Below are 14,869 nucleotides of genomic sequence, written 5' to 3'. Positions count from 1 at the left end.
TGGATGCGCAGGCCCAGAGGCCATGGCTCATGGGCCCAGCCGCTCCGCGGCATGTGGGATCTTCCTGGACCGGGGCACGAACCCATGTCCCCTGCATCGGCAGGCAGACTCTCAACCACTGCACCACCAGGGAAGCCCTGCTGTGAATCTTATAATAAACAATTGATACCTAGTCAGCTTTCACACCATTATTGTAGTTTCTCCTGGGAGTAATATGTTTTTACAAACTACTGTCTCTTTTCACGGTGCCTGATGAGTTGTATTAATAATCTTCTTTTCTCAGAGAGGTATCTTATAGTCAAGTATAAGAAGTACAGAGATGGTAAAAAGTAACTTGTCTAGAATTATCAATTGATGTTAAAAATATCAAATGGACAACTGAATTGGCACCCAAAATTTGTATGATAGCACCATACATAATACAATACAATAGGCTTTCTTATCATGTGAGAAAAAAATGTAACTGTAAAATAAAGGGTTCAGACTGTCACCACCCTAATCTGGAGGGTCAATATTGGCATCATTATTGGTGGGTTTATTTCCTGATGTGATGCAACATGAAGTATCCAGTGTCTCCTATTCTGTCTTCTAGTCGAAAATATATAACGTGAATACATTTGGCCTTTAGAACCACCTTCTAATTTACAGAAAAGTCAGGATACAGGAAGAAGTTAAACAACAAAACAAGGAATCTATTAGACAAATCTAGAAGGAGGGAAAATCTGTAGGACTACTGGCCTCATCTATGCAACAAATCAGTGTAATGGAAAAGGAACAGTGCTAGATTAAAGGAGACTTAAGGGACATAAAACCAGTGTATATTAGATACTAGATTGGAAAAACCAGTTGTCAAGGACATTTTTAGGACAATTAGGGAAATGTTTACATGGCCTGGGTATCAGATGAGACGAAAGTTTACTGAAATGGAAAAGTAGAAATCTTGACTAAAATAACAGATTATAAAATAGCATATGTAATATAATCTGGTTTTTTATTATCATATTTTTGCTTCTTATATTTTCTAATTTCTACAAAATTATAAAATTTGCTATAAATTGTGCTATAAAATTTTACAAGGTTATTCAAAAGAATAGAGAGCCAGGGGGAGGAGAGAGGAAAAAAGAGAAGGGGAGAAGGAGAGGTAGAGAAAAGGGAGAGGGAGACAAGGGGAGAGGAAGAGGGAAGCAGGGAGAGAGAAAAGCAGGTTTTGAATTCATTATCCTTAAAGCTCAGACTGTGACCTTGTTCAACAATCTGATTTGGCAGTAACTATGTTTTAAGGATACCATCTATGAACCCTGAAACACGGGTGGGAGGGTGATGCTGTAGAAAGAGCCTGGGAGTTCAAATTCCAATGTCACCTCTTCTTGGTCTTACAAAAGAGTATTTTACTAATGTAAGCTTTAATTTTTTTCAGCTATGCAGTGGGAAGAATAACCTTCTAATATAACGTTTATAGCAGCCTCAAACTGGAAACTTATCCAAGTGTCATCAACAGTAGAATGAATAAAACTGAAAGTCTCATGTCCCAGGAACATCCTCCTCATCCCCAGGCAAACTGGGACTGCTGGTCATCCTAGCTGCTGCCCACTATAGGGGAGATGGAATTTGGAGTTCAAAGCCTGCCAAGTTAGAGGGCTTGATAAGCATCCTGGGCTTTCCATGGAAACCCCAGAACGGTCACACCTTATGTGTATAGAATATGTTCCAGGACTAAGGACAAAACCAAAATAGACCCATTTTAACAAAGCATAAAACCAATTTTCCACAAGCTCAAGGTGATCAACCAGTATTTTAACTGCCTATTAGAACAAAACTTAACACTCTTCAAAGGATGATAAACACATCTAGAGTCTCAATAATGACACCTGCAATGTCTAATATGTCATAAAAAGTTAGTAGATGTGAAAAAATAAAGAAATGTGACCCGTGGTCAAGAGAAAAATCAATAAATAGAAACAGAACCACGGACGATGTAGATGTTGAAATCAGCAGACAAGAATTTTTAAATAGTTGCCAAATATGTTTTAAAAATAATGGCTGGGGGCTTCCCTGGTGGCGCAGTGGTTGGGAATCTGCCTGCCAATGCAGGGGACGTGGGTTTGTGCCCTGGTCCGGAAAGATCCCACATGCCGCAGAGCGGCTGGGCCCGTGAGCCATGGCTGCTGGGCCTGTGCGTCTGGAGCCTGTGCTCCGCAACGGGAGAGGCCACAACAATGAGAGGCCCGCGTACCGCAAGATAAATAAATAAATAAAAATAATGGCTGAAGAGAAGGGAAATTTCAGGAGTTATATGGAAACTGTACAAAAAAAACCAGATGGAAATCATAAAGCTAAAAAATATAAAATCTGAAATAAAAAATTAATTGGATGCTATTAATATAGCAGATTGGATACAACGAATGAGGATTGGTAAACTTTAGAAATCATCTAAACTGAAGCACACAGGGGAAAAAAAGAGCTTGCCTCAGTGACCTATGGGACTGTATCAAGCAGTCTAACAAATGTGCAATTGGAGTCAAAGCAAGAAGACAGAATAGGACAGAAAAAATATTTGCCATAATTTTTCCCAAATGAGGAAAAACCACTATCCATGGATCCTCACTATTTAGATATTGTACTTATCCAAAAGCCAAATTTAAAAAAAATGAACAGCACACTTAGACTCATTATAGTCAAACTGCTGAAAACCAAAGATAAAGAAAAAATATTAAAAGCAGCCCCCCAAGTCCCCAAAACATTACATCCAGGGGAATAACAATAAGAATCATAGCTGACTTCTCATAAGAAACAGTGAAAACCAGGGAAGAAAAAAATGCCATATTTAAATTGTTGAAAGAATATTATGTAATTCCATTTATATAATTTTTTTTTTCAAAATCAGCAAATACTTACACTGTTAGAAGTCAGGATAGTGGCTTTTAGGGGATAACGAATGGAAGGGGGCAAAAGAGGGGACTTGTGGGATACTGGTAACATTCTTTTCTTTATCTGGGTGATAATTACATACTTGTTTCCATTTGTAAAAATACATTGAACTTTATAATATGTGCACTCTCTCTAACTACCTTACACTTATGTAAAAAGTTAAGGGAAAAAAAAAACTTGCAAAATACATGAAAAGACTAGAGAAAATACAGTTATTTTCTGTTACAGTATATAATATTTATAGTAAGCATTTGAGGAAAGCTTGTTACTTATTAGTATTATTATTATCATCCTCCCACCAAAAGTTTTGGAAGATTTAAATGGACTAAAAAGTGGACTGAAAAGCCCTAAGCTCAATGGGGGCAAACCTTACTCCTCAATTTGATTTTAAGTGCTTTTTAGCACCTAGCATAATGCTGTATATATAGTTTAATTGAAAATGATGTTTTATTTTGTATATATAGTTTTCACTAAAATACTTATTGACTACATGATTTTCTAGTTTAGGGTAGTACTCAAATAGGTACAAGGTTGCATGTGGACACTTGTTTTCTGTCCACTGCACCTCTCTTTTCCATACTCCATATTTTAAAATTGTTCTTCTGATACTCTTAATCATCCCTTGATTTATAAAGATCAAAGTACCATTACACCTTTGAATGTTCTGAATATAGCACCTTGTGCTCTTTCAGAAAAGGCAGATAGATACCTGAGGACTGAAACACCAAAGAGACAAACGTATAAACTAACCTAAGCCAAAGACAGCAGGCATCTTTGATACACACATTCCCTCTTAGCTGAATCTTCCTAAGTCCAAAAAAAGCCTGGACCACCCAGAGAGAAGCCCCAAGGGGCAGGATACAGATGCTGCTGACCTAGTGTCACAGAAACCAAAGCTAAAACGCCACAAACAGCACTAGCTGCAAAGCTCCCCTCAGTGTTGGATTTGGCGGCAAACCTGATGACCCTTATCAGCAGAGATGCCTTTGAAGTAGCTGGCAGCCTTCCATCCCCTACACAAATAAGCTCAGCTTCACATCCTATTCTTTTTTCCAAAGGGGATCTCTCCAACAGATATGAGAGAATAAAACTCAATTAACTGGAACAGAGTTTTGCTACCAACAAGATAAATTAGGCAACTGGAGCAGCTGTCTATAAAGCACCACACAACACTGTTAGTGGCCATGTTATAACATGGAGGAAATTCAATCAATATCAGATACTGAGATCCATGGGGGAGGGGGCGTAGGGTAGACTGGAGAAGAGATGAAGGGATAAATCAATCATCTACTTTCTCCCAGAGATACCGCCAAGTTAAACCCTTTCTCAAGAGGGCAGAGCACAGACTCTGGAAATCCATTCTCTCTCCATTGATTCAATCTACGGTACCTACCAGGGACATTCAACTCTACCAGCATCGTGAGTCATTTCTTCTCCTCTTCTCAGTTATGACAGCACCACCATAGAACACGCCTCCTTGCAGAATCATCATCCTCTCCCCTCACATATGCCAAACAGCTGGACTCAAAGACTCCATAGGAAATCCTATCCAAAGGGGATAAATGGGTAGGTAGGCCAAAAGTACTGCTTTTAGTTTCAAATCGCCTTTATCCTCTTTTACTGCCAGAGCCATTTCCTTGGTGCCAAAGGAAATCTGACTGGTCATGTCAATTCTCTTGTGACTGATCTCCTGGGAAAAGGACATTAACACCTCAGGGCCCTGCAGAAAACTATTAATTGAACCTCTTATGTTTCTTCCTCAGCACCCTTCTTGCATTTCTTAATTCTTGAAGTGTGAACTATTTACCTGATGCCAGATTCACCCTCTTTCACCCTCCAAGAATAAATCAGGGAAACTATAATGGGTTGCCTTGACAAACTGACCTAGATGCTTCAACACTGTCTGTAGCAGGGGAAAACATGGCTCACAGACAGACAGATGGGATCTTATGGCTTCAGATGTACCGCTGTGCTCTCGGGTTTCCCCAAGATGGAAACCAGAGTATATACAGCAGTGATTCTCAACCCTGACTATATGAAAGGATCAGCTGGGCCCTATCCCAGAGAACGTGATTCAATTGCCCTGAGATGGGGCCTTGGCATGGTATTTTTAAATTATCTTTTAAATCAACTTTATTGAGGCATAATTTACATACAATAAAATGTATACATTTTGAGTATGCACTATGATACATTTTGACAAATGCACACACTTATGTAACCACCATCATAATGAACACTGTATGACATTTCCATAACCCCCAGTTCCCTTGTGTCCCTTGGCAGTCAACCTCCATCCCCACTCTGGCCCCAAGGCAATCACTAATTTACTTTCTATCACTATAGATTAGGGTTATCTTTTATAAAATTTCATATAAATGGAATCATACAGAATGTACTCATTGTGTCTGGCTTCTTTTTATCAGTATAATGTTTTGTGAGTTCATCTCCATTATTGTATCCGTCAGCATTTCATTTCTTTCTATTGCTGAGTAGGAGTCATATATGGATGTAACACAATATGGTTTTCCACAATATGCTTACCTATCTGTTGATGGATTATTATAAATAAATAGCCCAAACTAACTACCATTCATTTCCTATGGTAGCCATAACACATTTTTGCAAATTTGGTGGCTTGAAACAACACACATTTATTCTCTTATAGTTCTGGAGGTCAGAAGTCCAAAACCAAGTTCACTGGGCCAAAACCAAGATATCAGCAGGGCTGAGTTCCATTAGAAGCCTCTCAGGGAGAATCTGTTTCCTTGCCTTTCCTAGCATCTAGAGCTGCATTCCTTGGCTCCATCTTCAAAGCCAGTGGCCCAGCATCTTCTCTCTGTGACTTTGCTTCCTTCCGCTTCTCTCACATGGCTGGCCTTCTCTTTTGTCTGTAATCTCCCTCCACCTCCCTTTTACAAGGACACTAGTAACTGCATTTAGGGCCCACTTAGGTAACGAAGCATAAAGTCCCCATCCTAAGATCCTCAAATTCATCATATGTGTAAAGACTTATGGATAAAGTAAACATTCACAGGTTCTAGGGATTAGGACAGGGACATCTTTGGGGTGGGACCATTATTCAGCCTACAACAAAAGCTATTATGAATATTCAGGTACAAGTCTTTGTGTAGATATATACTTTTATGTCTCTTGGATAAATACCTAGACGTGGAACTGATCGGTTATATGGTAAGTACATATTTAACTTCATAAGAACCTGCCAAACTATTTTCCAGAGAGGTTGTGTCCCATTTTACATTTTCACCAGCGACATATGAGAATTCCATCCATCCGAACAGTTGGTATTGTCAGTCTTTTTAATTGTAACCATTCTAGTGAGTATGTTGCATATCTCCGTATAGTTTTAATTTGCATTTCCCTGATGATTAATGATATTGAGCATCTTTTCATGAGCTTATTGGCCATTTATATATATCTTCTTTAGTGATGTGTCTATTAAAACCTTTTGCCTATTTAAAAAAATGTGTGTATTCTGTCATCTTATTATTGAGTTCTATGTATTGCAAATATATTCTCCCAGTCTGTGGCTTATCTTTCATTATCTTAACAATGTCTTTCCAAGAGCAAAAGTCCAAGAATTGATGAAGTCCATTTTACCTTTTATTTTTCTTTTATAGTTCATGCTTTTTATATCCTAGGAAATCTTTGTCTCTTCAAGGTCACAAAGATTTTTTTTTAAGAACTTCCCAAGTGACTCTCTTGCAAAGAAGAAGTTGAGAACTACAGGTCTGTTGGGAATCTGACCTAGCTTTCTCAATTTAACCTGACTTTCTGCCCTGGAACCTTAGGGTAATAAAGGTAAAATAGGAGTACAGTTACCTGGAATACCATAAAAAGAAGAATGCAATTCAGAGTCTTAGGACTGTCTGAATTGACTGGTTTCCAAGCCTAAGTGCGAGCAGCTGTTAAGGGCTAGAAACAGTGACTTGAAAAGCCAGGTTGGAGGTACTTTTAGGGTATCCCAGCTAAGTGAAAGGAGGAGAGGACAGGACTGTCTTCTCCCCAGTGGGAAAAAGCACACCCAAGTTTATTTCAATTTAAACTGAGAAAGTGAGAAAAATGATTTCTATTCTTGGTGGGATCCTTTAGAACATGCCTTTCACAGAGACGAGATGGAGCTGGGAGTCAGAGTTGGCAGTATTTGGCCCCCATTTTTGAAGTCACCACATTAAACAAATGAAGGTGGCAGCAATAATATTTCCCCAGACCTTGGTTCTGACAGGGGTTAGACAGACTGAGCTTTCATTGCATGAAAGGAGATGTCAGGAGCACCAAACAGGCACAATTTTCCCTGGAGTCCCAGACAAAGTGGGCCTGTTTCTAAGCTGTGGACAGGAGGTTACTTTCTCTAGATGTTATATTTAGCTAAAGGAGTCTCTACCAGGGCTTCATGCAACATGTAAAATATGTCCCAGCAGACATAACCACAAACCAGAGGGCCAGCAGGGAGCATCCCTTAAGGGGGTTCAGTAGCATAGAAGGGCCAATTGTGCAGCCACCCTGACATCCCCAAATTAGCTGAGTTAGCTGTGAGCCAGATTTTTGGTCAGTTCTCATATTTAATGAGTCTTTGTTTCCCTCTTACTAGAGATTCTGCCCCTGGGGAGAAAAACATGCTGCCCTATTTCATTCTCAACTTCCAGCTGCTTGCCCAGACACCAGGTAGGAGAAACAACCCAATGTTGATGTTTAACACCTCCAGACCCTTTGAAGGGTTGTGTGCTAAAGAAAAGATTAGGTTAATTCTGTAACTAAGTGAAATATCTGAATTCAATGAAAAAGAGCAAGAAAATCCAGAGTACTCTCTACTCCGCATACAACACCTAGAGAGGCCTAATAGAACACGTAGGTGGAAAACCTTGGGTTCTAGAGCCAGATGACTGTATTCAAATATACTAGTCTCACTTCTTTTTTTGCTTAATCTCTCTAAGCCTCAGTTTCTTCCATAAAATAAGGATAATAGTAATAACCACCTTATTGTAAGGATTGAATAAGATAATGCATGCAAAGTGCCTAAGATATTACCTGGCACATAAGGGTTCCAAAAATTTTGGTTTTGATGATTATAGCCTTTGCCAAAGGATCATTAAGTTTTATAGATTAAAAAAAAATTTTTTTTAAGGAAGAAAACCCGTGATTTTTGCCAGTGACAAGCAGGTTCAAATTCACTAAAACGCAGGTAAATTTTCACAGGTGTCCATAGCTGAACCAGAAACAAAGGTATCTTTTCTGAAGTCTGTGTCTCCAGAGAAATGTGGGTTTTCCTTTTGCTACTGGAACCAAATTTACAGGTAAGATAAGAGGTATATTTATTTTATATATTTGGATTTAAGTGTGGTGTCTCTTGGTTGCTGGCCATCATAGATAACAGAATCTGAAACAATGCTTCATTCTTTAAGAAATGTGGTCTTCCATTGCTTAAGCTAGCCCCCTCTCCATACGCAGACCCACTTTTGTTCACTCTTATCTTGGGGACTGTAGCTCACCTATCACAATTTAACAAAGGTCATCCAACAACTGGAAGGAAGCCCTCAGTGTAGGACGCCTTTGTCATCACACAATTACAGTGTATTCGGTTTCTAAGGTAGCATGGAGGTCGTATAGCCCAAATACTTTTCCTTAAACTTGAGGGGACTGAGGCATAAAAAAGAGAGGTAATTGTCCAGAGTTTCAGAGTTACTGGCAAAGCTGAGCAGAAGGGAAAGGGTCCCTTAGAGAAGGGCTCTGCTCTAATAGCATAAAGTAAGCCCCAGAAAGCTTCACATAACTTCCAGGGTGACCAGGGACATTCCTCAGTTCTCTTACCCGATTATTATAGCTCAACCAGTGGGATTCTAATTCTTCATGTGCAACATACTCTAAACAAAAGAGACTGAAAATTTAAGGTATGGAGAGAAAATGCTTCTTTGTCCATTACTAGAAAGCAGAGAGCCTCTCGCCCAGCCAAAAAGAATTAACCTATTCTTACAATCAGCCAAGCCAGCTTCTACCTTAGAGTTCTCTGCGTACATTGGACGCCAGGGGAGAGAAAAAAGAGGTTATTAACCCTGTGGGATAGTAAACATTGGCTATTCGACAATCCTACGGATATCTCTAATCAGCTATAATTTAACTGATGAAAAGTTATAATGATCAAGAGAAAATCCTATGATCCGTAACAACATACAACCATATGAACAAATCTCACAAATACAATAATGAGTGAGAGAAACCAGACACAAAAGAGTACACACTGCATGATTCTATTTATATAAAGTATGAAACCAAGGAAAACTAATCTCTGCTGTGGACAGCCTGGACTGATGTTGTCCTTGGGTGTTGGGCCCACCCCTCCCAACACCCCAGTGACTAGAAGGGAGCATGAGGGGACTTCTGGGGGTACTGAAATATTCTGTTTCTTGATCTGGGAGATGGTTATCAGGTGTGCTCGGTTTGTAAAAATGCGTTTAGCTGTAAGCCTATGATACATGCACTTTTCTTCAATGAAATGTAATATATAAACAGTCCTGTGATTAATTAGAAATTCTTCCTTACACCCTCAGCATAGAAATGCATGGCTTAAGGAGGTCAATGCTTAGACCACAGCTAGGAATATCATTCATGAGTGGGTAGGGATATACAACATGTCTTATATACATGCCATGCACTTAGGCTTTTTGTGAAATGTGAATGGCATTTGAGGAACCAGGAACATGTCTTTGATAGCTGGCTGCCTTTGGCATAAACATCTCTGAGATCTGGAGGGGTTATAAAACTCTCTCTGCTTGGTTCTTCTCTAACTTTCTGAAGCTGGGAGAAAAGGGAGCTGAGAGATTGGGTGAAGTCTAGATAGCTGAAAATGTCTCATAAAAGTTTTTCTCAGATGAACAGAGAAAATGGAGGAGGGAACTATCCATCAACCCCTTTTCTTCTCAAGATAGTCTAAGTGGCTGTCAAGATCGTAGAGAAGTGGTATCTGATCACTGTCAAGGTTCCACCTAAATAGGTTTAAAAATATGTTTTTTAAAAATAAAGATTGTATATATTTCAGGTGTACAACAAGATGAGTTGATACACACATACACAGTGAAATGATTACTACAGTCAAGATAATTAATATATCATCTCCTCACATGTTACCTTTTTTTGTGTGTGTGAAAAGAGCCCCTGAAATCTACTCTCTTAGCATAGTTCCAGTATTCAATACAGTATTATTAACTATAGTCATTAATTTTAGTCACATACAACATCACCAAGTGTTGCAGAATGATTCAAGTTAATGAAAAGCAAGCTAGAGCAGATGCTGGGAAGCATGAGGACACGGTGAAAAGTACCCTCGCCCCTAAACCAAGTATGGCCCCAACGAGAGCACAGCCGGGCCACTAAAAATAGCTAGTGAGCTCTGCAAGGAGTTATCTTTCTCTTCCTTCTTTTCATTCTGAGATGATTGTACCCTTAATATCCTGTCTGTAAGACACAGGGAAAGCCCCTTCACAGATGCAACTATGTAGATGGACGATTCTAAAGCAGTTCTTTTTTCATGCTGGTATAAACAGAAGAAATTGGGTTCTAATTCCAGACCTACTGAGAACTGTATACTTCCCAATGTTAAAAATTAGAGGGCTTCCCTGGTGGCACAGTGGTTGGGAGTCCGCCTGCCGATGCAGGGGACGCGGGTTCGTCCCGGTCCCCTGCATCTTCCGGTCCGGGAAGATCTCACATGCCGCGGAGCGGCTGGGCCCGTGAGCCATGGCCGCTGAGCCTGTGCTCCGGAGCCTGTGCTACGCAACGGGAGAGACCACAATGGTGAGAGGCCCGTGTACCGCAAAAAAAAAAAAAGAATTAGAAAACTGACCAAGAACTAAGGCTACTATCGACCACAGTCCTGTTTACTGAAGTCCATTCTCTCCCAGCATCAAATTTTAACACTGGATTTTGTCAACTGCGAACCAGTGAATTCCCTATATATGAAATCAATGATAGCCCTCTATATATCCTCTTTCTACATACCACTTGTGGGAAGATTATTCACCTTCTAAAAAGTATTCTGGGGATGTCAGAGCTTGAATGTTGGACATGGTATATCATGTACAATGGTTGGGGCTTTTGCCACCATTTGTAACCAAAAGTCATAAATAAATGACTCCATTAAGAGCTCAGGTTGAGATAGCTTAGAAAAGAGCTTCTTGGGTTTCCAAAAGGCTAGTTCCACTACTGACAGGTAAGGTGAATTTGGTATAAATTTCTTAAGATTATCACAATAAATTTTGAGCTTTTCCTTACTCAAATTTTTCGACATACACCCAAGGAATTGTGACAAAAAACTGAGCTTCAGAAAGCATTCAGGGATGGGTTTGAATTCCACCTGGGGTACCAAAAAAAAAAAAAAGAGGAAGAAAGCATTCAGGGACCCAAAGACAAAGATACGTCATGATAAGAATAACCAAATTCATGAGTTCACCTTGTCCAAGATGAGAACTTGGAAAGAGAACTAAACCAAAAACATAAACATACATGGATTTTCTAAATGAACTAGAAGAAGAAATCATGAAATGACACAGAAGGTTTCTGCATCCCAACAGCTTCACAAACCACTTAGGAAATCAACCAAACACAGTCATTATTAATATATGCAAATTATGAATTATGCTGCCAGTCCTGGGGTTGTACCTTGCAAATGGTTACTTTCTCAGGGCTACTATAAATTCAACTCAGAAAGGAAGAAAAAAAGCCAATTCAAATTTTTTCTCCATAAGTACGTGGCAGGGCAAGACCCATGGAAAGCCTTTTAAGTGGGCCAATAAGATATTCTTTCTCTTATTTACAAGACTGTGTCTTTGACTAGAAATAGCTATTTACCTTTTTAAAGAGTCTTCCTGAGTCCTCGCTGACTTGGACAAATCGAGGAATGATATTATTCAGGTAGATGTCACTCAGGGTGGTGTGGTCCCTGCTCTCCCGCTTCACCTGGTTTAAGAGGAGATTCCAGCAGTTGACTGGAGAGAGAACATTTTGATCCTTCCTGCGAGAAACAGCAAGAAAAAAAAAAAATCAGTGTTGGTAAGCAGGCAGGGCCAACATCTATGACTACAGTCCATGTCACAAAATCACAGCAATCAGAGCCCAACCAGAAATAAAGATGTCTTTCCTGAAGTTGCACCTCTAGTTTTCTCTTTTTCTAAAAACTCAGTGGAGGAAAAAGGGAGAAAATAAGATTAATGAAAAGGGGAAGGAGGAGAGAGGAAGAGGGAAAGAGGATTAGAAGAAGCAGGATTATCTGTTGAGCATCTATTATGTTCTAGAAACTTGGTAAAATCTTTATAGGCATTATCTCATCTAAGCTCCATCATTTTGTTGTCAGAAAAGAACTACCATTATCTCCATTTTACTGATTAAAAAAAAAAAAAACACTCAGAGAGGTTGTCACTTGCCCACAGCTATTAAGGAGTCACAGAGACAGTAAAAGGGAGTCAGGGACTAGAACCACAGTTCTGTGCTGACTAGAATGATTCTAGGAGGTCTGACTCCAAATTCCATGACCTCAACCACTAAATCATTTGGTTTTTGTCTAGGATTAGAGGGAAAAGTTAGTCTCTAGACAAAAATCTACACTACAGACTAAATAAATCCCCACACATTCATCTCTCATAGGATTCAATGAAGACAACTGGTGGAGGCATTTGCCATAAAAAAGTCACCGAAAACTCTTCAGCCTCACAGAACACATCTACAGAGGTTGGATTTCATTGATTGAGCCATTTTCTATGTCCCATACAACCAAGAGCATAAACCGTATCTGAACACATGTGTTCCAAAGATGTCTACAGCCTGAGTGGAACAGTAAAGCACCAAACCTAGATGCTCATTTCTACTGAAATCGCTGTGATCCAAAAGAATTATTGATTACATAATCAGCTCACAGCACTAATTTAAGCAACACAAAGTTTTACATCTGCAAGTTGGACTTCTTAAAGGAGAGAAACAGAAGGTAGGGGTTATTTATCAAACGCTTACTGTATACTTGGCCCATGGCTGGGCCCTATACTCATGTTGTTTAACTTGAACTCTACAAAACTTGATGAAGTGGCGGTTATCAACCACATTCAGCAGCTGAGGAAAGTTGGACTAAGAAAGGTTAAATATCTTGTTCAAGGTCACATAGCTAAAAAGTGGCAATGCTGGCATTCAAGAACAAGCCCTGTAATTGAAAAGAGAATGCTTGTAATCACTGCAAAGTATCACAACCAGTTTGTTCCCGTTTCCCCTCTCCCCTCCCTACAGACAGACTCTTAATGCAAAGAAAGTGAGCTGAGAGTGGCTTGGTTAGCAAGTCTGCACCACTTCCCTTCCTGCTGCCAGGCACCTGTGACTTGTAGAGCATGGAATTCAACTTAGAAGGGCTCTTTCAGTTCAGTCGTAAGGTAACTATTAACAAATAATCCCGCCACACCTATTCTGGCTTCTGAACACACCATTAAATCAAAATATCTGTCTGACCAGCACCAACAGGCTGCTTCAAACCAATGAATATTAGAGTCCAAATTGAAACTGTTCTATAACTGCACTCCTCTCCGACCCGCTGCCCCAGGCACCACACTTCTGTGGTCAAAATCCCTAACATATATGTGCTGACCACTGTGGGAACAATTGTATCTTTCTAGGGAAATTAAAAGATTTCTATGGAAATTAAAAATTTCTATGGAAATTTCTATGGAAATTAAAAATTTCTAGGGAAATTAAAAGATTTCTATGGAAATTAAAAATATATACTAGCTAAGAGAGAGAGATACATGTAATTAGTCCACTCCTTTCAAAATTTCTAGCATCTGGGAAAAAAAAAAAAGGTAAATGGGAAACAATCCTAAACTCAAAATGGTGAGATCTGAGCACAAGCATTCAGCAATATTTGATATTTCCACTGCAAGAAAACTTTCAAATTGATTCCAAATCAGTCTCAGTTACAAAATCCTAAGTAATCTAATTTTTGGGGGGTGTCAAGATATCCATGTCCTCAGTAAGCATGGGATATACCAGGCAATTACACTTGCTTTTTAAAAGGGCAGATCTCCCATGACCTTAACTTTACAAATGGTTTCAATCTGTTTCTTGCAGATGAATGTGGGTTGGTGGTGCCTCTTTGTTCTTCTCCTAGAGTGCTTTACACACATAAAAACATACTACAATTCAATTTTATAAATGTATAAACACTTGTATCTTAAATGAACAAAGTACAGTAGTAGGAGCTTTAGTGGTTATAAAAGTGCTGATGTCACAGTACAGTGTGGGAGACAAAGAAAGACCTATAATATAACAAAAGGTTAAAGGTATGAACAAGGGGCCTCCTAGCTCACCAATGTACATCACAGATCACAAGTGAGGCAGGAGAGGCAAAACCGATTCAATACCATGCAAGATGATGCAGAGCATAAATCTCAAGGGGACCCTTGAGTAAAAAAAGATGAATTAATAAGAAGGATGGGCAGAAGTGGGACTCTTTTAAAATGCCTTATCACTTAACATTCATAAATATATATTTATTAAAAATTTCTAAGGTGCTACAAAAACTTTTACATGTATTTATTTCCATTCTTACAGCATGTGGTGGGACAGCCATTATTAGTTTCAGTGAGCAGAAGCTTTAAAATGTGTTCTGAGTAATGCTGGAGTTACAGAGAAACCTATTTCAGTTTCAAACAACTGTAATATACCCATTCAAATGAACAACCCCCACTGAAATATGTAAAGGACCCAGGCCCAGTTTCCCTGCAGTAGATACCACCACAATGTCTCATGGGCTGCTGAGGTGAGCTTTGTTATATGCAAGCTTTGGAATAAAGAATCAATGCATGTATCCAGACTGCTGGAAAACGTGCTATCGATTAAAATGTATGTTGCTCTGCACAGGTTTAGTTTTTAATTCAACCTGTGTGCCTCCTTG

General features: G+C 39.3%; 1 protein-coding gene across 10 annotated transcripts in view; it reads right to left on the bottom strand.

Annotated features, from left to right (window-relative positions):
- The window catches only part of SRGAP2 (SLIT-ROBO Rho GTPase activating protein 2), a 234,517-nt gene that overhangs the window by 102,055 nt on the left and 117,593 nt on the right, over positions 1 to 14,869 (bottom strand). For all 10 annotated transcript variants that reach the window (XM_029230886.1, XM_029230888.1, XM_029230887.1 and 7 more), the window contains one exon: positions 11,791 to 11,953. In XM_029230886.1, coding sequence (XP_029086719.1) covers positions 11,791 to 11,953 — 163 coding nt within the window. The remainder of the gene's footprint in view (positions 1 to 11,790; positions 11,954 to 14,869) is intronic.

Source organism: Monodon monoceros, unplaced genomic scaffold (genome assembly GCF_005190385.1).
Source record: "Monodon monoceros isolate NGI ecotype Baffin Bay Population unplaced genomic scaffold, NGI_Narwhal_1 Super_Scaffold_18, whole genome shotgun sequence".
In the NCBI taxonomy this organism is placed as follows: domain Eukaryota; kingdom Metazoa; phylum Chordata; class Mammalia; order Artiodactyla; family Monodontidae; genus Monodon; species Monodon monoceros.
This window is presented reverse-complemented; position numbering and strand designations above follow the sequence as displayed.